The sequence below is a fragment of the Lontra canadensis genome, unplaced genomic scaffold (genome assembly GCF_010015895.1).
Source record: "Lontra canadensis isolate GAN:19392208 unplaced genomic scaffold, GSC_riverotter_1.0 scaffold181, whole genome shotgun sequence".
Classification (NCBI taxonomy): domain Eukaryota; kingdom Metazoa; phylum Chordata; class Mammalia; order Carnivora; family Mustelidae; genus Lontra; species Lontra canadensis.
Window position 1 is genome coordinate 495,815 of NW_022631175.1, and position 24,406 is coordinate 520,220.

A 24,406-nucleotide genomic window follows, 5' to 3' on the forward strand; every position below is an offset into this window, starting at 1 on the left:
ATAGAGCCTCCCCTCTGATTGAACCAAGTGCTTAATTGATGTGCCCATGCGTATGCACACACGCACACACAAACATGCTCTCTCTCTCTCCAGAACTGTAAAATAGTAAATCTGGGTCTTAGACTACTAAATTTGTGGTAATTTCTTAAAATAGCAATAGAAAACTAACATAGAGGGCCTGCATGTTTTTACATTTTGAGAAATAAAATATCATAGTAGCAGTAGTGCATGGCTTATAAAACTTGTTCGTTGTCTGTTTAAACTAGAGCTTTATAAAGGGACCTAGGGCCTGGGGTGTGGGCAAGAAAGGTGCCAGTACTGATGCAGGATTAAATGGAAGAGCTGGGACCCAAGTAAAATATTCTGACTCTTTAATTTTTCATTGTTTTTGCATTTGTCTCTGATTTGTTTCTCTGTTTATTGTTCATTAAAAATATTAGTAAAATAAATTAGGAAGTAAATTTTGAAATATTTATCTCTGGATTATTCATAAGTATTAACTAAGTTATTTTGTAAAATGAAGTCATTACAAGATTTTGAAGCTGTCGTGGGAAATGTATATACATTTCTTTCATATCTCTTCAGTTTTTTCTTTCTCCTTCTAAACTCTTAAGTTGTTCAACCAAAGGATTGTTTGTTTTATGGATAGTATTGGACCTGCGGCCCCTAGAAGTGACCGTTAACAACCTGAGCTTGAAGTGCTTAGTTTAGCTCTTACTTCTTTTCCTCTCTATAGTTCCGGGCACCCCCAAATGCTGGCCTGCTCTTACACCGTTTTGTTTTCTTTCTAGTGGTGTAAGTAAGCTTAGAATGTGTGTAACAGCATTTCTGCAGTGAAGGAGGTCTGTAGCATAAAACTCAGGAAGGCCGTGACTCAGGGGGACTGAGTTCCAAGGCTGGCCGTGATGCACATTGCAGTTTTCTGTGGCCTTGGGCAAATCTATATGTCTTTGTGGTTCTTGATCGTTTCATCTCTAAAACAAGTGGCTTAGAGCTTCTGGATCAGATACCTAACCGAGAACAGGAGGCAGTAGTCCGTGCAGGAGAGCTTTTAACAAGGTTCCTCCCTAAGGTAAAAAGTAATTGGAAACTTGATGCAGGTAAACGGAGCAGAGGAAGTGAGACTAAGTAGATGAGACATCTGCAGCAAGGAAGAGAACCTGTCTATAGTAAAACCCCAAAGAGGCTGTGGGATAGAGAGGACAAATACGGAAAATGAAGATGACACAAGTGGCTAGAAATAGGTGTGTTAATTAGGAAACAATTGAGCCAGTTGGCTCTCAGCATTCCCGCCCTCACCCCCATGCTCAGAATTTGCACCTAGAGCGCACGTAGGTGAGTGAAGGCTTACATAGGCCAGGATCTGGGGAAGGACAGAAGCCTAGTGAGGGGAGCCCAGGATTTGGAGCTCTTTCCCCTGAGGACATCTGACAGTTCTAGAGTGGGCAGCTGAGAGATTGAATCATACTTTGGATTGCCTTGGGGGACTGGCAAACAGGGATTGGAGCCCTGGGCCCTGTGGGGGGCCTGGTGAACTTGCTTCACCTTGAGCTCAGTCCAGTAAAGGATTACCTCCAAGAGGGAGACTGAACCAGAAAGAAACAGACCCTTGCAGGCACTGCCACTCAGCTTCAGTTCATCTCAATTTACTGAACTTGAACTGAATTGAACCCAGATTGCTAATGCCTCCCACACACACCAGGTACCTAGCAGAAGTGCATTTAAATTCTCCCTGGAGGAAGGCCGCATCATACTGGGTATCAGATTATTTCCAGACAACAAGGAGTCTTGCAAGTGCCAGGTCCCACACGTAATCACTAATAACTAGTCCAACAGGAGATTAGACAACATGCACATAGCCCAGCACAAACAGACAAAAGAAACAGATCCACAGGGGAAATGGGCATTCTTGGATCCAGACTTCTAAATAGCTATGATGCTAAGTTCAGGATGGTTAAAGGGAAGATGAAAAATGAGAACTTAGAAAGAAAAAAGAACTAAGTAGAAACTCTAGAACTGTAAGATACAGAAATTAAATTGTGAAGTTAATGGATGGGTTTGATGGCATATTAGATATAACTGAAGAGAGATTTAGCAATTTGTAAGATGGGTCAGGAAAAAAATTCAGGAAGAGGCCTGAAGAGACAGAAGTGTAGAAATAGTACAGGAGAGAGGGTGTATTAGTTTTCTATTGCTGCATAACAAATTACCCCAGACTTGGTGTGTTAAAAACAAACAAGCACCCATTCATAGTTTCATGGTTCTGTAGGTCAAAAGTCTGCACAGGCTTGCCTGGGTTCTTGCCCAGCATCTCATCAAGGTGAAATCAAGATGTTGGCCAGACGGTGCTCTTATCTGGAGGCTCTGGGAAAGAATGTGCTTCCAAGCAGCTGCAGGACCCAGTCCCCTGCAGCCATAGGTCTGTGGTCCCTATCCCTTGCTCTCTGTCAGCCAAGGGCCACTGTTCTCCTTGAGGCTCCCACAGGCCTTCTCACATGTCCCCTTCCATCCTGAAGGCAGCAGTGGTACGTCTGATCCTTCTCAGGGTAAAAATCTCTCAGACTTTCCCCTCTTCCCCCCAGCCAGAGCAAACTCTGCTTCTGAAGGGATTTGTGATTATATTACCCCTCAGCTCCTGTTTGTTAGTGAGGATGCTAAGCCTTGTTGTAGGACACCGGGTCTAAGATACATAAAAATCAAATGCCTAGAAATTGGTAGAATAAACTACTTTGACAGTGGTTTGACATTATCTGCTAAGTATGTGCATCCCTACTCTTAGCTATCTACTCATCAGAAATGTGTGCAGAGGGGATGCTGAGAATATCTCTCCCCATGCGAGAACGTTTATGACTGTTTTTTTGTAATCACTTCCAAACTGAGAACAACCAAAGTACCTGTCAACGTTCTGTCACATAGTCATGCAAAGGAATAATATAGCAGTGACCCAGAATGAATTATAGCTACACGCAACAGCAGAAGAGTCTCACCAGTGTAACACTGAGCAGAAGTCAGACACAGCTGATTTTAAAAACCAGGCAAAAAGAAACCATGGGTTGGGGCGCTTGGGTGGCTTAGTGGATTAAAGCCTCTGCCTTCAGCTCAGGTCATGATCCCGGGGTCCTGGGATCAAGCCCCACTTCGGGCTATCTGCTCAGTGGGGAGCCTGCTTCCCCTTCTCTCTCTGCCTGCCTCTCTGCCTACTTGTGATCTCTGTCTGTCAAATAAATAAATGAATAATCTTTAAAAAAAGAAGAAGAAGAAGAAGAAGCCATGGGGGCTATGGGGAGGGAGCTTGAAAATTCTTGTTCCTCTGGTAACAGCAAGGAAGTGATTATCCTAAGAGTCAAAAGTAGTTATCGTCTTTGGGGGACAGGAGGGATAGTGATTAGTAGTAGATGTTGGGGGGTGGGGGGAATGCTGACAAAACATGGCTCTTTGTGATCAATCGTGGAGCTGAGGAATAGGAAGGGAAGTCAAGGAATGAGTATCAGACAGGCATCGCCTTCTCACCAATACTCAATGTTGGAAATCCATGGAGTTCAGAGAGAAAATTGAGTTTGAAGTCAGAAGACCAACAATCAAGGCCAAGGGCAGAATAAGGTCATTTATCTTCCACACATTTTTTTCTGAGGAAATTTCTTGAGAATGTACTCCACCAAGAGTGAGAATTCAAGAACATGTACAACCAGAAACATGGAGGCCAGTGAAAAGAAACCCCAGGGTGGTAGCTATGCCGCCAGCCTTGAAAAGAACTCCAAGAAAAAAATGCTGTCAAAAAGAATGGAATAGACTCCAAACAATAATGGGAAAGGCTGCAGAAAGGGATATTTTTCTTCTTAAGAGAAATTTGTGGTGGAAAAACCGAGAAAAAGTCATGGTCTAAGGTCAAACAGCTTTCAAAAGACATGATGTTTGAGCAATTGATGGATTGTAAGAAAAGAAAATCCATTTGACTTCGACACCACAAACAATCTCATTTTCTTGTGAGCGGTGACAAGGGTCATATGTTCCTTAGAAAATGAAATGTCATCCTGCCCCTGCAGTTAGGAACACTGACATGTGCACATGTGCACGCTCTCTATGTCTTGGTTCTCAATGTTTAGACACGTCTGAAAGAGGACACACAGAAGACTTAGCTGTAGAGACCAAATAGATATGTCATTTGAGACAGAGTTTGGAGGAAAAGAAAGAGAGTAGAGCACTGGAGGCCAGAGAGATGGAATGTGGTGGTCTTGTCTTACACACTTGGAGTCTGGAGGGTCCCTTCCTCCAAAGATGATGGAACAAGAAGTTTAGGCACGTTGTTTAAGTAACTAAGCTGACCAAAGGGAAAGTTTAGAATAACATGAGAGCAAAAAACTGGGAGGTGTGGGGCTGTCAAGTAAAGGGACTAAATCTTCAGTTTTAGGGGAGTAGTTAGACAACTTCTGAAGTCGATAAATGAGGAAATGCTGATAAAAGTATATTCTTTGGATGGGACACCTGGGTGGCTCAGTTGGTTAAGCAGCTGCCTTCAGCTCAGGTCATGATCCCAGCATCCTGGGATCAAGTCCTGCATCGGGCTCCTTGCTCAGCAGGGAGCCTGCTTCTCCCTCTGCCTCTGCTGTCCCTCTGCCTGCCTGTGCACTTTCTCTCTCTCTGACAAATAAGTAAATAAATAAAATCTTTAAAAAAAAAAAAAAGTATATTCTTTGGGGTTGAGAAGGGACCACAAGAATTAAAACCAGAAATAATGGAAGGTGGTCGCTCCAAGCGTTGGAACTAGGAATGGAAGTGTGTGTCTGCTCAGAGGCTCAGAATTTAAGTCCATTTGGCTCATTTTGGGCAAAAACTTTTCAGATCAAAAACGGCATGTCTGTTTTCAAATTAAGACTGAAATATAGTAGATACAAATACAAGTGTGTACATTTGTTATACAAATAGATTTATCTGTAACATTTTATAATTCATGTGAATGTTACATTTGTATATGGGCATGTGGATTGACCTATGTGTACACATGTACACTTAATGTGACCTGAATTGAGAGAAATAATTACAAAGTAACATGGAATTTCTAGCCTTCAATTTAAAAATTTAAAACAGATGGAATTAAGTGAGGGTCGTTGGCAAAACAAACAAACAAACATGAATAGGGGTGAATACGTGGAAAACAGGGTTACAAACTGCATAGAATAAATACATAGAAACAATATTTTAGATGGTGCTTGGATTCTCACATGGTCCTTAGCAGCTCTTAACCTCTGGTGAGGAGCCAAAGGGCAAGAATAGCACCAGCAGCGTCATTAGTATAGTTTATATCAAGTGCCCAAACAGCCTACTCAATTTTTCCTATTTTCTGGAGGTAAAAAGGAACCATGACTTTCGGCTGGGAACTTGAGATGCCAGAAATGCAGCCTCTGCAAGATTTTATTTTTACTATAATAGCACAAGGAGTTATTTCTAGTCAAATTTTATATAGCCATTGCTTACATCAGGGCTTTTGTATCTTGGGGATTTACCGTGAGCTGAGATCTTGGCTTCTGTTTCCTTTTTTCTGATTCTTTTGTCTGGGAAAAACACAATCAGAGCTTGTATTTGTTACATCCTTCTCATGAGCTCAACCATTTCCTCCACTGCCATATGCCAGATTATACCTATATTGTATTCTGTGATAACCAGTGACTTTTTTTTTTCCAACTTATTGGCATATTCAAACTGAAGAGTTCACTTCTTGGCTGGTCTTACACACTTTGTATTAAATTACTTGGTTCTGAATATAATAATCTCAACTCATATAAGGAGAAGTCCAGGTGTGTGTCCTAACTGCAGCTGCCAAGTTCGTGCCTCTGCAAAGGAGTCAGTCCATCCCACACTCATAGCCAACTTGCCTTGTTCTTTATGTGTAGAAGTACCTTGAGTGGAAGCAAGCAGAAAGACATTTCCTTATTTGTTACTTATTTTTAAGGGGAATGCATTGAATGGGCGTTGTGCATTGTAGTCTTTTCCAGAATCATCCTAATGGGTCCCTTATTATATTTCCTGATTATAGTGCTGCTTTTGATACAGTTCTTGGGATAAATGTTGCAGTCAAGAAACTAAGCCGTCCTTTTCAGAATCAAACTCATGCAAAGAGAGCTTACCGTGAACTCGTCCTCTTAAAATGTGTCAATCATAAAAATGTAAGTTGTCTACATTTCCTCTGTATAATGTTGTCCATGATATGGTCATCTTGGAGGGTCTTTGGAAATACATTGAGTTCAGACCTTGGGTAAAATAGTCATAACAGGAACTATTTAAGGGGTTCTATTTTCTTGACAAAATTCTTAATCAGCGTTGGGGAAATTAAAGTCAGCAAGAAGCATCATGGTCCTGTCTAGGTCTGACAGCAAGATCAGTTAACCTGTAATCATTTGATTTTCACTGTTTCTGTTTCTATAAAATGGCAGCAGTATTGACCTAAGAAACTGAGAAACAACTAGCTAATTTTTTTTAGAAAAACATTGTTCCATAAGGTAGCTTTTTACCTCGTATGACGGACATTTCAGTTCTAAATAAATGTGAGTAGATGGTGTGATACTCAAGGTGTCTGAGCTTTGACATTTCCACCAAAATCAAAGCACTGTGAATTTCAAGGAGAAATTGTGTTTCTCCAGAAAATGAGGTACACAGGCCCATTGTATGTCCAGACCTCGTCTCTGAGCATTATCGTGAGGATGATTTGGTAACTTTGCCGTGTTATAAAAAAAATTGTAAAGTGTTATGTCTGGAAGGGGCTTTGGAGATCAGCCCTTGTGACCCCTTATTTTGTGGCAGAGGAGGAGTATTAAAGACTACACTCAATGCTACATGCCTCCCTTCGCTTTAGCATTGATGCTGGATCTTTCTGGCGTACGGACATTACATACAAAACGAAGACAAGTTTATTCTTTTGAGTCTGTGGTTTGAGTTTGTTTTTAATTTCTCCAACGTGTGCTTTGTTTTACTTATTTATACATTTAAAATTTTTTTCAGGTTATGCACAAGTATGGTTATTTTTTTTTTTTAATTCATACAGTATAAACAAGAAAGCAAAAGTCATCAAATCCCTCAGATCATTATCATTAACATTTTGGTGAGCATTCTTACACGTGCACCTACATATTACATGAACATGATCAGTTGTGTTATGGTGCATCCTGCCTTTTCCCTCACGTAATATTCTTGGGCTTCAGATACATTATGTAGTACACATGCACAATAATTTATTTAACCGGTCACCTGTTACTGGATATTTGGATTGCTTCCAGTTTTTGCTATTATAACCAGTGCTGGAACAAACCTCCCTGTACCTGCATCTTTGCCCACCTATCCAGGTGAACTTCTTAGTCAAAGTGTGTACTGCACACTTCTGATTTTAGTATGTGCTGACAAATTGACCTCAAGGAAGACTGTCAATTTTACACTTTCATTGAGACTGTCGAGGGGGGGAAAAAAAGATTATCTAAGAACGTGTTTTATTTCAGAATCCCCCAGCACTATGTACATATTGTTGATTTTTTTGTTGTTGTACTTTGCCCGTCTGAGAGATGACAAGTGATATCTTATTCTTACTTCTGAAGTTCAATTCTTTCCATACTTTCTCTATTAGCCATTTATTTTTAAAGAATCTGTTTCCAAAAAAAAAGAAGAAGAAGAAGAAGAATCTGTTTCCTGTGGCCTCTGACCATTTTTCTCTTGGGCTGTTGGTCTCTTATGCATTTGTAGAGGATCTTTGTATAATTAAAGCTATCAACCCTCACTTCTTTTCCATTTGACCTCATTTAGGTTGCTTTTGCTATATTAGTTTTTTGGTGGTTTTTGTCTTTTGTTTTTTTTTTTTTGGTTTGTTGACCTTGGTTTGGGTTTAAGATGACACATGTTCTAGGTTTCCTGTCGTGTTTAGAAAAGGCTTTTCTATGCCAGGATTACATAAATGTTTATCCACATTTTAGTGTTCTGTGGTTTCATGGTTTACATTTAAATCTTCGTTCCATGTGGAGTTGATGTGAAGTTTCAGTATGGATCTGGTTTTATTTTGCCCTTGGTTAGCCGGCTACCCTAATCCTATATATTCTCAGTCATTCGTCTTTCCCTTGGTCATTTGAAATGATTGAGGATGTGTGTTTGATACTTAAGCTGTGGGATTCCTAGAGGCCTTCCCACAACCATCTTTAAGTAAATACATAACACTGTGAGGGGTTCACCTTTATCATACTAAAAATACAGGTTTCACCTTCATATTTCAAAACTTCAGAAATTTGTAGAGCATATTTCAGTTTTCAGAGTCAACATATTGCTTTGGTGTTTTTCTACCCATAATGTCTACCTGTTTATGTTCAGAGCCCGAAAGACATTATGTGTTAAAACTCTGTCATAATGAGTTACTAAAGACACATCAAATGTGATTTGATTAAAAGTATATCGTCTTTCCAAGGTGAGAATCCTAATCATTTAACTTTTCTCAAATATCATGTAATAGGATATTTTGGTAAAGCTAATAAAAATAATAAATACTGAGCTCTGCTATGATTTTTCAGTTTTAATACATTTTTAATGTTAAAGTTAATTTTGATAATTAAGTGAAGTTACCTGACATGCTGAGGAATAATAAATCTTCTCTTTCCAGATAATTAGTTTGTTAAATGTGTTTACACCACAAAAGACTCTAGAAGAATTTCAAGATGTGTAAGTATCATTTTTACTCAGTAATGCACCATGCATCAAAGACTAAAAATTTAGAAAAGAAAGTAATTGCTTTTCTTACTTCAGAAATGTAGGTAGCAATATATTTAGCCACTTTTTTCTGTGGAGGAGAAATTTTTTTTTTTTAAGATTTTATTAGTTTATTTGACAGAGATCACAAGTAGGCAGAGAGGCAGTCAGAGAGAGAGAGAGGGAAGCAGACTCCCTGCTGAGCAGAGAGCCCGATGTGGGACTTGATCCCAGGACCCTGAGATCATAACCTGAGCTGAAGGCAGAGGCTTTAACCCACTGAGCCACCCAGGTGCCCCGTGTGGAGGAGAAATGTTAAGAAAGATAATAATATTCAACTATTTGTGCCTAGATATTATCATCTCCATAACTGACAGGATGACTGGAAATAATTCTTTGGAGTAGACAGTGACCATTAATGCTGTTGATTTGCTTTGCTGAAATATAAAATGTTTTTCTCTAGTGCCCCCGAAAGCCAGGATGACAGGGTTCAAGGCTTTATAATTGTTATTTGAAATCATTATATCACTAAACACCATGAAATTCCAAAATCCAAAATAGAATTATCTTACAAACAGTAAAATATTAATTTATTGTATTGAAATAGAATGCCCAACTCATCCCATATTGAGTGGTGCGTTCATTCAACAAATATCTGATTGCCACTTGTGTGCTAGGCACTCTCTCAGACTTGGCATACTTCAGTGACCCAAACAGGCCAAGATCCCTTTTATGATTAAGAATTGCAGGCCGTCATACTCGCTCTTAGAGCTTTGCGAAAGCCAGAGAAGATACGCAGTCAACATAAGTAAGGAAGTGCCACCATCCTAAGGGTGTCACGAGTGTTCTGGAAGAAATGAGCTGGGTTAGGGAATCAGAAGTGCGGGGGGTTAGGAGTCAAGGAACATCCTAAGCAGAGGAGGAGAAAGACCTCACTGGACTGGGGATAAAGAAACCCGTAAAGGAGGCTCGGGGTTAGTCCTACAGATATTTGAGGGAAGGTGAGATCAAGATAGAAGGAACAGGGTATAAAGGAGTGGAAGTGGGGCCATGCCCACTGTGCTCTGAGAGCCACGGGTGGCCAGTGTGGCTGGAGCAGAGTTGGGGTGGGGCAGGGAGGGGCAGAGGAAAGAAGAGGGTGAGCTCTCGGAGAAGTGATGGGGGCCAGACCCTCCTGGGCATCGAGGCCACTTACTTCAAGTCAAGGCAGTAAGACCCAGCAGAGGAGTGAGCTTCCCTGATTTACATTGTCAAAGAATAACTTTAGTGTCTTTGTTGGGACCAGCAGGGATGGGGACACAGAAGCCCCACAGCAATGTAGGGGATGGATGATGGTGGTTGCATTTAGGCCAGAGGGTACTATGTAAAGGGGACAGACTGGAGGCTGAAACTGTCCCGAAAGGGGAGCCACTGTAGAGGACTGCAGTGTGAAGAAGGGGAAGCTGAGGGTGACGCCTGTTGCTGGCCTGAGCCCCTTGCAGGTGCTCCCAGCTGAGACAGGAGGGCAACAGGCAGAGCCAACTGGTGGGGGAGGTACAACTGGGGGCTCAGTTTTGGACATGGGCCTCGAGATGCCTCTTGGATACCCAAGTAGGCCTGGGACATGGACAGTTAGATACATAAGCCTGGCGTTCAGGAGAGAGTCTGGGCAGAAGGTATGAACTTGAGAGTTGACGGTCTGCAGATGGTGTTTAAAGTGTTCAGACCAGGGATCAGAGGAGATCACCAAGACAGTGATAGTCAGAGAAGAGGAGGAGGCCAAGGCGTGAGCACTGGCACCCCCAACAGTAAGAAGTTGGGAAGGGGAGCAGGGCACGGCTAGCCAGGACTGTAGGATAGGCCATCGGATTTAGTGACATGCAAGTCATCAAGGGTCTTGGCAAGGACACTTGCAGCAGGGTGGTGGGTCACATACCCCATGGAAGTGGGCTTCAGAACAAATGGGAGAAGAATGGGAGATGACAAGTATAGATACCTCTTGGGGGAGTTTTGCTTGCAGAGAGCAAGAATATGGGGTATAGCTGGTGGGGGCAGAAGGTCAAGCATTCTCTTAACATGAGAGAAGTAACAGCACGGTTTCTCTACTGGTAAGTATGATCCAGGAGCAAAAAAAACCAAACACATAAATAAAGATTTGGGAGAATTTGAATATTTGAGATTCTGTTGTCTATGATTTAAAAATTGTTTTAATGTGAAATACATCATGTTGATAGTTTTTTTGGAAAACTTCTGCTAAGTTCCATTATATGTTTGCTTTTTTTTTTTTAACATGATACCTTATAAATATTTAGAGAAAACAAGTTATCTTTTTTTTTTTTTTTTCAAAATTTTAGCTAGTGCAGTAACTAAGTAGTAAGTTATTACTGTTTCATATAAATATAGTTTAGGACCATAAAAGAATTTTGGGTGATTTTTATGTGTACATGGCTGATCTTTTTTCCCCCAGGTATTTGGTTATGGAATTAATGGATGCTAACTTATGTCAGGTTATTCACATGGAGCTGGACCATGAAAGGATGTCCTACCTTCTTTACCAGATGCTCTGTGGTATTAAACATCTGCATTCAGCTGGTATCATTCATAGAGTAAGTAGTGACGCCACGTTAGTTTTATTTTTAAAGTCACGTTTTCCAGTCATGATTCTCCAGGCACAAAAGAACTTAATATTTTTTTTAAAGTTGCCAGTGTCAAAAGAATCCAAAGAAATTATGGGATCGTGTTGAGTTCCCAAATCCCACTGAGATTAGAAGACATCTGTGGAGCGCCTTGTTGGCCCAAGCCCGCACAAGCCACTCGGATGCAGGCTTGAGCTGCTTGGTTTGATGCTGCAGAAGAAAACTTACCTTTTTTTTTTTTTTTAAAAAAAAAACCTTTAATTTTGAAGTAACTTAAAGTTTAAAAGTTACAAGAATAGAACAGAGAACTCCTCAATGTTATTTACCCAGAACCATCTGTTTGTTCATTGTTAATATATTTGCCGTATTTGAAATCCCATTTTTAATGAGGCAGGAGTTTAGATTTGGGGTGGGGAACAGTTAGAGGCTAAGTAGTAAATGATACCGTTGCTTGAGAAATCATACATAAATTATGGCCCAAATACCCATTTCTTAGAGTCGTAAAGCTTTGCCACTGCAGCATCCCGGCCCCTCGGTGGGAACTTCTGGAATGGCCCAGGATGGGTGTCCTGAGCCCCTAAACTGGGATTTGAAGGACAGCTGGCTGTACTCTGTCAGGAAGTAGCATTTAAAAACCAGTGGATACAGTGTACTTCTGTAAGCTGCTCTTAGGAGTTTTTGTTTCTTTTTTGACTTGTATCACTGTGCAAGCAGAACATCAGGATAGAATTTTCTTTGACAATAAAATGTTGAGTGAGACTACAGGCAGAGATAATAGAATTGTGTTGGAAACATTCTTAGCATTCCCTAAATTATTACCATACTAATTCTGTCGACAGATTGTCTTTAGATATTATATTCCAACATCAAGAAGTTGTCATTTCTCTGAACCACAATCTGTGTGGGGAGAAAGATAGTGAGACTGGAACAAAGAAGCCTATTCATAAAGGAAAGAATAGAGAGATTTTCAATGGTGTGGTAGATCTGTTAGGCTCCAGGAAACATTGGCCGCAACTGCACAGCACACCAAACCACAGAGGACCCGACTGCCCTTACCCCTAGCCACGAGCCTCAGGTCTGGGACCCCAAAGCCCGCGGGCCTGGGCGGCATACCTGGTCCCCAGCCAGGGCCCTGTGTGGGGCCTCACACACACTGTGCTCCTGACTGGGTGATGTTATTTAAAATATGGCCTTTGCTGCCACCAAGTGTCCAGTTAAAATAATATAAATTCTGTTGACAAATTTTCTTTTAAAATAATATTATTCATTTTTTCTTTTGTTTTTATTTAATTCCAGTTAGTTAACTTACAGTGTAATATTAGTTCCAGGTGTACAATATCATGATTCATCACTTTGATATACCCAGTGCTCATCACAGCAAGGGCCCTCCTTCTTCCCCATCACCTGTTTCCCACATCCCCCTACCTTCCCCCTTCTGGTGACCAGTACTTTATTTTCTTATAGTGAGGAGTCTGTTTTTTGGTTTATCTCACTCTCTTTTTTTTTCCCTGTTTGCTCATTTGTTTCTTAAATTCCACAGAAGAATGAAATCATATGATATTTGTCTTTCTCCAACCGACATCTTTCACTTAGCATAATCATACTCATTTTTTAAATTAAAAATAAACATTTCCCAACATACTATTATCTCTTGCTTCCTAAAATTTTCATAGTCCATTATATAAATTAAGACACTCTTCCTAGCTCTTAACCACATTTTGTGTTAAACATTGACGCTTTAGAATAAGTTTCCAGCCTTACTCTGTTAAGCCTTATCAGTTTTGTAAAGGAAAATGGTTTGCCTTACTTGTTCCTCCCTTCCTGGGCCCAGAAATTTGTGGGGAAGCAGTATCCTAGGGACCTTTCTAGGGCTGCAGCACACATGCCCATGTTAGGGAATGTTCGGTCCCTGAAGCTTGGTCCCACTCCTGATGACCAGAATATCAAAGAGTGTCCAAAGGGGCGTCTACTTTGCCCAGCACAGTGTTTAGAAATCCGAGAACACCCGAGCAGGTGATCCCACCAAGCCCTTCTCCATCCTGTCCACCACCCCACCAGGACTTGCCACTCCGCCTGCTTATCTTCTACCTGTTCACACATTCACGGGTCTGCTGGACTTTGTGCTCGCTCGTGAAAGAACCACGTGCTGGTAGTGGGAAAGGGAGATAGAGCAAATAGCGAGAAGCTCCCAGTGGCCCACCCCGCCCACCCGGCCAGGCCCCAAGAGGTGATGAAGAGCAAGTTAGTGGGTTGACGGTTGTCCATGAGCCTTTCTGGTCCTTTCTCTCATACACAGTGCCATGCACAAAATACACATTTTCAGTTTTGCTTATTAAAATGCTTTTATACTAAATATAAAATTTAATTATTTGAAAAATAAAACATTGATAGCCTCACCACTTTTTACCTTGTATGATTCAAAAACTTAAAAGAAGGGAAAGTCCTCCAGCTCTCGGCTGTTGAATGGGGGTGGCTGGTGATAGCAGCTGGGTGTTTGCTCCCAAACTTTAGAGTGACTACCTTACTACCAATGTATCTGTGTGTACTGATGTCCTTTTCAGTTTATACTTTTCAAATGGGATCACCTTGTTTGTAATTATTCTGCAACTCTCTGAACAAGTTGGTTGATTTGTTCCTTATTTTAATCAGGGGTCAAATAGTTCTACAAATATTTATTTAAAAAAGAAAAAAGAAAAAGAGTCCCCACTTCCTCCTTCTAATTTCTTGCTCCCCAGAAGCAAACTCCATTCTCTTAGCTGTTATTTTGGTGTTTATGCCCGTCCCTTCCCTTTGGGGCATAAGGTATCACTTTAGCTCCCTCTCCCTGACCCAAAGCTTCCCCTTCCCTTCGGCTACCTTTCCTGTGGCCTGACCTCCCTGGTGTTGGCAGTGTTGTCGGGTTTGGACCAGTATGGGTGGTGTGTTGTCTATCACTCTGACCACTTAATTAGCCCCCTGCCCACCGCAGTCTTCTGTTTACACTGCGATAGAGTTTCTTTTCCTTTCAACTTTTCGCCCCCAGAGTTAAGGACACTTGTGGTCTTTGTTCTTTTGCTTTTCAAGGAGCAAGTAGTTTGCTCTGCTCTCCTTGCTAAGTTAACACAAAGCCTTCTGCCAAACGTCTGGGTTTCCTCTCAGTGTGTCCAGGTGATGTGCTGTTTCATTGCGGGTGGACCCTCACTCTCAGAGCCTCAGCGCTGTTCCCACCTTGACTGGCTGCCCCCCACCCCCGTACCTGATGCGGTGGGGGGGTCATCCTGGCCCTGGCCCTAGCATTTCCCTGGGGCTTTCCTTAACCTGCTTCCTGACCCCTTTCTGTCTTTCTCAGTTTATTCCCTTATTTTGGTGGAACACATCCTCCAATAGCTTCCACAGAAGTGGTGCATGGGAGGTAAACGTTCTTGCGGCCTCAGATGCTTAAAACTCTTCATTCTGCCCTGCCTGTCATGTGATTCGTAGTTTGGCTGGATATAGAATTCTTAGTTCCAAATCAGTTGCCCTCCAAGTTGTAAATGCAGGACCCTGTTTTAGTGTGGTGTAGTTTGGCTTTTGAGTTTTCTAATACCATTCTTATTCCAGATCATTTGCAAGTGCCCTGTTGTGTTTTTCTCTCTGGATCCTCTAAAAATGTTTCTTCATTTCTTGGATTCTGAAACGTTATGATGATATGCCTTGATACGGAAATTTTTTCATTCCTTGTGGTGGGCACTTGATGGCCCTTCAGTCTGGAAGTCTATGCCCTAGAGTTCTGGAAAATTTGTAGTATTTCTTTCAGAATGCCCAGAATGCCTGGTGTCAGAAGCTGGGTGGGGTGGAGCTGGGTCAGGATGCAGACCTCCACTACACCCATGCCCTCCCTGTGCCTCCCACCAGCATATCTGTTGCTGTTGTGCCAAGGCCCAAGTCTGGAATCTTGGTTTCAGTTTTTCTAGGTTATGGGGCCATAGGGGTAAAGAAGGAGCCTGGGCCTCTCTTCTAGGATGGAGCTGGGGAGATCTGGAACGCCCTGACCCTTTCCTGGGCATTGTGGTTCCCCTTGTGGTGCTCGGGCTGCTCACTGAGTTTGGAATGTACCACACTCAGCCAAGTCATTTCTTGCCTCTCCGCCACTCTTTGTCCCCAGAGAGCATGTGGGGTTTTTCATGGACAGCATGGCCTGCCAGGATGGGACTGGACCTGCGAGACTCGTACTAGGTGAAGGCCTATGACGAAGAGCTGGGGACTGGGCTGCAGGGATTGGAGAGGCGGGTGGAAGGCAGCCCAGGGCTAAGCTGTTGGAGGGGCTGAGGGCAGGGCTGCAGGCTGCAACTATAGCCCTCAGAAAGCTTCCCCCACCGCAGTCCCCGAGCCGCCTACTGGAGTCTGGTGTCTCCGAAATGGGCTCCTGCCCCACACTGTCACAGGCCAGGAGCCACACAGGTCAGGAGGAGCTCTGTGGTTCTCCCCATGGGTCTCTCTTCCTGAGGGGAGCTTGAGAATAAGGTAGCTCCTGTCCCAGCAGTTGCTCTCTAGGCCACAACAGATGCACACTTTCCCTTCTCCACTCTCTGTTCCCTCGGCTGTCGCCTTGCCAGGTCTCCGTGGCTTGCCTGCATGTGACCCAGACCTTCATATCTGAGGGGTCTGACTCTGGGGGCTCAGAACAGGCTACTGGGCCCGTGGATGCAGCCAGCAGTCCCCTCCCCAGTCCTGAAATTGTATGATCGGAACAGATATACTGGGCAGTTGGAGTGACCCCCTCACTGGTTCCTTGGCCTGTAAGGTAAGAGGTGTCATGATGGCAAAGGCCAAATGGACACATGAGACTGTCCCACCAGGATAAGTCAAAAACATGTTTGATCTCTGGAGTCGGCATAGATAGAGGAGATTAGGGCCACCACTGAAACTCAAGGAACTCAAGGAAGGCGCTCCGTGTCACAGACCTGTTTGAGTCCCCATTCTGGCCCTGGAGGAAACTCAGTGGTCCCAGAGAATGTTCGCCGCCAAGATCTATGCAGCTAGGTAGTGCTGGTTGCAGCTGCAGTGCCGGCCACCACAGAGCTCCTAGAACCGATTACTAAGGCCTTAGTACAGCGTGAAGCCACTGACAGGGCAAATGCATTCTTCCATGCTGATTGGGAGAAAGGGTCAGAAAGTGTTCACACACAGATGGGACAAACAGCAATGTCCTTCCGTAGTGTGCACAGGTCTGTGTCGTCACCTAGCTGGAACCATGGTGCTTTGGGTCATTGCGTTTCAGGGTCCACTCAGAGCTCGTGTCCCACAGTCCTCCAGATGACTGCTTAGCCTCCTGTCCCAGGGTTCAGTCATCCCGGTGAGTGGCTGCAGGTACCTCTAGGGAAGAACCGGGGACATCAAGGCAGCGGACGCTTGTCACCATGTGCAGGGCCCTCCTTCCTAGGACACCGCTCTGGTCATTGGGTTCTGATCTGAGAACTGACCGGTAAAAATGGTTCCTTATGGGGTGACGCCCTCGGCCCCCTTCTCCTCTGCTCTGGCCCTTCTGTGGCTATAGTTGTTTCACGCATTCTTGTTGTCTGTCCCAGGGATGCTGTGCTCTCGTGGCCATCCCCACATCTGTGGGCCAAGCCCCAAGTTCGTGTGTCCTTTGTATCTTAATGTGTGTTTCTTGTTTTCCCTGTTTGGGGTGGTCTTCAAGCTTTGAAGGGGCTGAACTGTCTTTCCTCTACCACCTTGAAGCCCTGAGTCCGGTTTGGTTTGGAAAGCTGCCACTGGTTATGTGTGGAGGCTGAGGAGAAAATGCCATGGAAGTGGGGGGGCCATCAGGAGCCCCGAGACCTTTTCCAGCCCCTCCTGTGGCCAGGCATCCCCAGACTAGCACATTTCAGGCCTGCCAGGACATCACAGACAGCGGCTTTGCATTTTGTTATCACAGTTTTCCAGCAGATGGCAGTAAAGGGTGTCCTTCCAACCAAATCCGCTTGAGGGGAGAATTTTCTGACAGCTGGAAGGGGCTGGAGACTGGCAGGTCTTCTACCTCATTCTGCGGTTCACTGAGTGGTGGACGGAGAGCTGCTCTACTAACCCTTTTCCCTATGGCTTTGCTTTAGATCAAGGCTGGGGTGGACTCCAGAGGAAGAAATCAGCTTCCTCTAAAGAAAGCACCTTTTGACATCCCAACCAACAGCATCAGGAAGGCTGTGTGTTGGCTAGCTCTGGATGTTGTCATTCCTTTCCAAAGAGACCAAAATTGTTCCTTGTCATTTGGACATTTAAAAAAATTTTTGCTTCACGAAGTTGAGCATTATCACACCTGTTAGCAGGTGAGATACCTGTTCTTGCCATAGTCTTGGTCTAAAAAAAAAAAAAAAGAAGCTAGAGATAAATTGGTTCTTTGCCTTAGCTATATGACTGCCTCCTCACAAGGCACGCTGGTGTGCGTGAGGGGCTCACAGAGGGATGGGGGAGCTCCCGCAGGCTTCCCCACATCAGGACACATGGATGAGAGGATGAGACGGTAGTGGCCAGTGACGCCAGGGCTTCTGCATGGGAATCGGTGGGAATTTTCATTGCGTTTTCAAATATTACATATTTCTACCAAATCCAAGAAGTTGAGAACATTCAACGGTAATGAAACGTAATTTTATCTGATGGAGTTTTTAAATGTCTCAAGGCACACCTGCGTGCACCCATCTGTGCATGTTCCTTGGAAGGCATTAGTCAGGTGCTGGGCGTGACCCCTCACACTGAGTCTTCCCAGGTCCTCCCATGCTCGGTGTGACTAGGGAGGACAGCGGACACGGGTAGCTGAGAAGGCACAGTTCCTAGGGCAGATGTGCAGGCTGCCACCCCAGCCAGAAATCAGATCCCTGGGGCCTGAGGAAGGATCTGGAGGTGAGAGGGTCCTCGTGAAGAAAGGCCCGGGGTGGAACTCTTGTTCATGTGTCCAGGGTGTGGGGTCAAGGGGAGGGTGACACATGTGTTCACACAGCGAGCAACTTTGGTGCATCCACTGGATGAGGCTGGGCTCTGAGAGCTGACAGCGCAGCCCGGGTGTCCAGTCACAGAACTGGCTCTGGCAGGGGGAGATGAGGGTGCCTTCTGGGTGGTGTGTGCGGTGGGGCGGGCTTGGGGACCATGGAATTCTTTGTCTGAGAGGAGAAGTCTCCATTCAAAGATTGTGGAGTTAGAGAATTCTAGCCCCGTGCTGAGTAGTGCGGCAGCCACGAGCCACTTAGGGCTGTCGAGCACTCAGAATGTGGTGTCATTGTTAACATGCAGTGGATTTCAAGAACAGTACCAAAAAAGGAATATGAACTGTCTCGTTAATCATTTCTGTATGTTGCTTCACATATTAAAATGATAATGTTAATGGGTATATTGGGTTACATAAGGTACCTTATTACAGTTCACTTTATATGTTTGTATTCGTCCTTCCTAAGGTGGCTACTAGAAAATGTGAATTCCGTGTGGCCTGCGTTATATTTCTGTGGGACAGCTGGGGACTGAAGGAGGAGCAGGTGTGGAGGAGGGAAAGCTGGGTTCTGTGGGAGCTCCAAGGAGGTTTTAATAAGCAAAGAGATGTCGTGACGTTTCCCACATAGGGACGAGGGCGACCATCTGACTTCTTAAAGTGAATTTGTATTTGTTTCAATTTGAGAGAGTTGGGTTTTCCCAAATTCCAGTTTTCAGTTCTAACCCCCCTTGGTGTCCCAGAACTCCGGTACCCGGGCAGCCCCCAGCCTCACGAATCCCTGCCGTGTGAGGTTGGCGGTGTAGTGTGCTCTGGGTCGTCACGCTCACCTCAGCCGTCTCTGTCCTAGGACTTGAAACCTAGCAACATCGTAGTAAAATCAGACTGCACACTCAAGATCCTTGACTTTGGCCTGGCCCGGACGGCGTGTACCAACTTCATGATGACTCCATACGTGGTGACGCGTTATTACCGGGCGCCTGAAGTCATCCTGGGCATGGGCTACAAAGAGAACGGTGAGTGCGGGCGGCGCCCCTGTGTGGCCGAGGCTCACTACTAGCAGTGTCCCCCTGGGCCACAGGAAACACCCTGGGCAGGCCCACAGGTGCAAAGTCATTAGTCTCATGTATCCAGTGGCTGAAATCACCCGCTTGTACAAATTCACTTTTGAAACAAGTACTTTTTACCATCTCCAACTTTAACATGCTTAGTTAGGACACATGTGCAGGCCCACCACACCAGCAGTACCTGAAGACCTCCCTGGGCCCCCTCCAGGCCTCAGCCCCCATAGGGAGCTGTTACCCTGGTTTCCAGTGCCAAAGCCTGGTTTTTCCTTATTTTTTGAGCTTAGTACAAATGGAGTGATACATGCTGTTTTTTGTGTAAAACTGGTTTTTTAACATCAACACTTAACTTACTCGAACAATATCAGAGCCCTTTGTAACTTAGCTCTCGACAAATTTGTCAAAAAGAACTCAATCACAGTTAACTCGCTAAGAGTCTGAAACTTAAATTTTTCAATGTTAAGCATAAAAAAAATAAAAATATCAAATTGCTGATTAAAAAAAAAAGTCTGAAACTTCATGCTGGTGATCTGGATGGTCACCAGTGTCCCCCCCGCCCCACCCCGAGAGATGTCTCTCTATGGCTTCCTGGTGGCCCCGTTGGCTCCTCCCATAGTGCTCAGCAGGGCCACCAAGTAGCCCTCTGTCTGGCCCTCAGGCCCCAGGGAAGCCCAGACCAGCGCACCTGCTCCCGGGAGGTCCTACAGGCATGACAGGGTAGCAGAGGGTCACGCAGTGGGCGTGGTGTCCATACTTGAGGACAGCCGGGCTTGTCTTTGTTGGGAGGGGGTCTTGAGAAAGCTGCATGGGGGTCTCAGGCTGGTTTTAATCACCTGGTGTTTGGTAGTGGACATCTGGTCTGTCGGGTGCATCATGGCAGAAATGGTCCTCCATAAAGTCCTGTTCCCAGGAAGAGACTGTATCCTTCACAGGGAGAGACCCAGCACGGGCCGTGGGGGCGGGCGGGCGCCTGCCTGCACACAGCTCTGGGGGCACAGCCACCTCTTCTGTCAGCGGGTCTGTTTGTTTCCCATGCTGTAAAGTGCTGGACCCTCAGGCACTACAGCCCAGACTGCCGGAAGCCGAAGGCCACAGCGGAGGCCGGCAATCATTCGCACCATGGGGACAGCTCACCCTTAGCTAGCCATTTATTTTTCCATATTTGTGTGTTTAGTACACTGTTAGAATTCCTTTTCCTCACCTTTGTTTTGTTCATGGCACTTCATAATTTTATCATTTCATTTTATTTTCAGTTGATATCTGGTCAGTGGGTTGCATCATGGGAGAGCTGGTGAAAGGTTGTGTGATTTTCCAAGGCACTGATCGTATCCTTCCCGGGACCTTCCTGGCCATGCTTTCCATAAATGGCGAGGCCAGCAGGAGCTCGAAAGGAAAATGTTGTACTTGTAGACTGTATCCTGGGGGGGTCTTTATTATGTTTGTTAAATTAGCGTCACAAACCAAGTGGTTCAGTTTTATGTTTTCTTTTTCATTTGACTACCTGTAATGACTTTATTGAGGCTTAGAGTTACATTAAACCAATTATGTTAGTTTTAATTTTATCAAAAATAGCTTAGGAATTGATTTATTCTGTCAAACATATTTTGATATTTAAATGAAAAATACTGTTTATTTAAATCATTCAGTTGTTTTAACGAGGAAGGTTGCTGTCTAAGTTAAATAGGCCAGTATTATTGTGTCATTCAATTACTAATATACCATTTTGCTAGTTATTAGTATGGACTAAAATATTTTCCCCCAAAGTAAGAACTGAAGCACACTACATAAGACTGAAGTAAAAGAGATCAAAAAGAAGTTTGGTGAGGAACAGTATGTGTTAATTTTCTTGCCTGTTACTCTGCTGACATTTCGTAGAAATTTTTAAAAGATCCATCTAGAAGGTTCTTTTGTGACACACCTGGAGAAGTCTGAGTAAATATACTATGCAGAAGATTAACTTATACTGTGGTCAGCAAATCACATTAATAACACAGAGCATAAAGCAGACGAGACAACATGCTCGTTAGAGTAGCTTTCCTTGATCACGCTCCTCACATTCTCCCATCTTTAATATTTTTCACTCAGACATGCTCCCTTTTTCATTTGCGTTCTAACCACTTACGATTTCCATTAGTCTTTGATTTTGTTTTTGCCTTATGAAACCTTAAAGTGGTCTCTGTCCATTGGCAGATTGATGGTTATTTTTAAAGGAGATGGAGCTGTGTAGTCAGTGTTTTGTATGTATTTTATTAAAGTTATTTTAGTTTTTTTATAATTTTATGAGGGTGACTTTCATGTAATATAAATTCTTTACAACACAAATGTGGAATGAAAAGATTTGTTCCTATCATTTTATTTGCCTTCCTTGACATTTTTCACATCACAGATTTTATGTGAAGTTAAATACAGCATTTTATTTTATTCTAATAAATTTTCTGGCAGTTTTCCATTGCCTTTCCTTTGATTCACTTGTTCCAAACTATAAATAAGGAGGTCTTTATCCTGCAAACAGACTCAGCTTAAAAGGGAAAAGTTGATGTATTCTGAAGATAAATAATTTAGAAGGATCTACTTAACATTTCATTGGTCTCAATTCTTGTTCATTTTGTGCCCTTCCTTTTTTGAATTAAGAAATGTTTTCTTCAGAAAGTATAAAAACTGTGGATACTTTCTGGTGCACTACAAAGTTAATTTGAAGTTCCTCCCTTAAGTATTAACATCTTGCCATGTCGGTAACTAATATTTTTATATATCAGGCCACCTGATGTCATTCTCAAAATATATATACAGGGTTAACATCATTTTCCAGAGGCAATTTTTGCCCACTATTTCAAACATTAGATTAAAAATTACTAGAATGGGAAAAGATTCTGGCATCTAGACTGCAGTGCTCTGAGATGTGCTTCAGATCCATGACCTGGGGTAGAAGAGGACCTCCTGTGCCACAGTAGCCCATCAGAGACAGGGAGCTGCCACCCTCAGGCGCACAGGAGTCCTGGCCTCCCTCAGCCTCGATCCCCCTTCAGCATAATGAGAGGCCCATGGGAGCCAAGGGATAGTAGTGCACGCACACACTCAGAAGGCCCACCAGGCTTGTTGGGGGTGATGTTTCCCTTCCCACCCTTTCCCTTCCTCCCGTTAGTCTACAGAAATGACCCTTGATCATGAGCACACTAAACATTTACTCAGCACCTGCCCTTTTCTAGGCTCCGACTTGACTTATGTTGGAAAAGGTTGTTCCAGAGGCTGGGCTGAAGGCAGACAGACTCAAGGACAAGAGCAGGAGCAGGGAGACGAGGGATGTTTCAGAGGATCAGTGGAAAGTGAAGGTGGTGAGAAGGGCTTGAGGGCTTCCCCATCCAGCTCCGGCAGCACATAGGAACACAGGAGTGAGGGAGGAGAATATGCTAGTGACTCCAGTGGCCAGAGCCCATCCCCCGAGCCTGTTCAGCTCCCCGGCTTCTTCCACAATAATGTGATTACATTTTTCTAAGACAAACCTCCATTCCTTTTTTTTTTTTAAACAACTTTTGAAAATGGGTTTTTAAACATTGCTGTTTCCATGACTTTTTTTTTCCTGGCCTACATTCTCTGTTATCATTGTTTACAGTCTCAGAATCACTTTCCAACTCATAATGCCCATTATTCCAAGCCCCCTATGAACTAGGCAAAGCTGGTATTTTCTGCATTTTATAAGCAAGCAAGTTGGGAGCCAAGGGAGACTGAGTGTCCAGCACCTGGCACATGGTTAGAGCACAGTGGAGTCCGAAACCCAGGTCATGTTCCCTGAAAGGAAGTAAGATGCACTCCAGGGTACTGCAGTGATGGTCAGGGTCAGTGCCAGAGGAATGAGAATGACCTTACAGAGCTGTCCATCTAAGCCCAGTCCTAGGCAGGCCCGTGGTTCCGTGGGAGAGGACAGGTTCTGGGCTTGAGAGCCCCGAGCCCTGGCTCATGCACCATCCTCCGTGGGGCCTCTGCTTTCCCAGCCGTGACCCCGGGACCCAGGTCTGTCTACTTCAGTGAGCTTTCGAATCTAAGTAGCCTCGATGTGAAAACTGATTTTGGTTTGCTGAAGTCCTATTTATCTAACTTCATCTTTCATCACCTCTGTCATGGGTATCCTTCAGTTACAAGATAACTGTCATTTGGTCTAGAAGGGGAAGGCATACGTCCCATGGTGGGTCAGTCTAATATACTGTGACCAGAGTTTAGAAAGGCGCAGAGGTTTTAAAACTAGTCTCCACTTTGGAAACCCACACCGTATTTGCATATTGTATCAAAACACCTGTGGGATGGCCTCACTCATTACCTGTCAGTAGGTCAAAAGAGGGTTTTCGTGTTTCTTTGAATGATGCTACTTCATGTGACGTGACCGTAAGGCCCTTCAGTTGTATTTTCCTCAAGAGACTCCTTAGATATTGATCAGTGGAATAAAGTCATTGAGCAGCTAGGAACACCGTCTGCGGATTTTATGAAGAAACTGCAGCCAACCGTGAGGAATTACGTAGAAAACAGACCGAAGTACCCCGGCATCAAATTCGAAGAGCTCTTTCCAGATTGGATATTCCCATCCGAATCCGAACGAGACAAAATTAAAAGTAAGAGGCCCTTTGTTTCCCTCATCCCTGTTTCCACAGTCTGGGCACTGCTCTCGGCCTCTTCGGGTCCTCGTTCCGACGCCTCTGGATGTGGGGAGATAAAATAGTGGAAGCCGTCGAATAAAGTGAGGTACAGGGCAGCCTGAAGGCTTAGAGACCTGAAAGTTCTGTCCTCTACAGAATGGCCACGCTGAAACCTTTGGTCAAAATGAAAAGGTTCGAGTCCCTCTGAACCAGTCTTATGTTAATTATAGCAATTGGAAATCACAGTCTTTGGGTACAAGGAACCCTCGAGTTAAGATTCTAGCCCATAGTAGGATAAAATAAAGCTCCTCCCCCCCTTCTCCCGTGCCCGTCACTAAAGCAGTGATTTAAGGGAAAGGATAGATTTCTTTCCACCTCAGGGTAAACTGTGCCTCCGTCAGAAAAGCCCCATCTCTCCTTTGCCTACTGATGTGACCTTTAATTGCCAAAACTTAG

General features: G+C 44.0%; 1 protein-coding gene across 5 annotated transcripts in view; it reads left to right on the forward strand.

Moving 5' to 3' along the window:
- The window catches only part of MAPK9 (mitogen-activated protein kinase 9), a 48,764-nt gene that overhangs the window by 19,065 nt on the left and 5,293 nt on the right, over positions 1-24,406 (forward strand). For 3 of the 5 annotated variants that reach the window (XM_032846840.1, XM_032846836.1, XM_032846839.1), the window contains exons 3-8: positions 6,032-6,161; positions 8,627-8,685; positions 11,159-11,297; positions 19,112-19,277; positions 20,579-20,650; positions 23,744-23,926. In XM_032846840.1, coding sequence (XP_032702731.1) covers positions 6,032-6,161; positions 8,627-8,685; positions 11,159-11,297; positions 19,112-19,277; positions 20,579-20,650; positions 23,744-23,926 — 749 coding nt within the window. Of the gene's footprint in view, positions 1-6,031; positions 6,162-8,626; positions 8,686-11,158; positions 11,298-19,111; positions 19,278-20,172; positions 20,245-20,578; positions 20,651-21,711; positions 21,851-23,743; positions 23,927-24,406 lie in introns of those variants that run through there. The other 2 variants (XM_032846841.1, XM_032846837.1) reach the window with 2 other exon arrangements.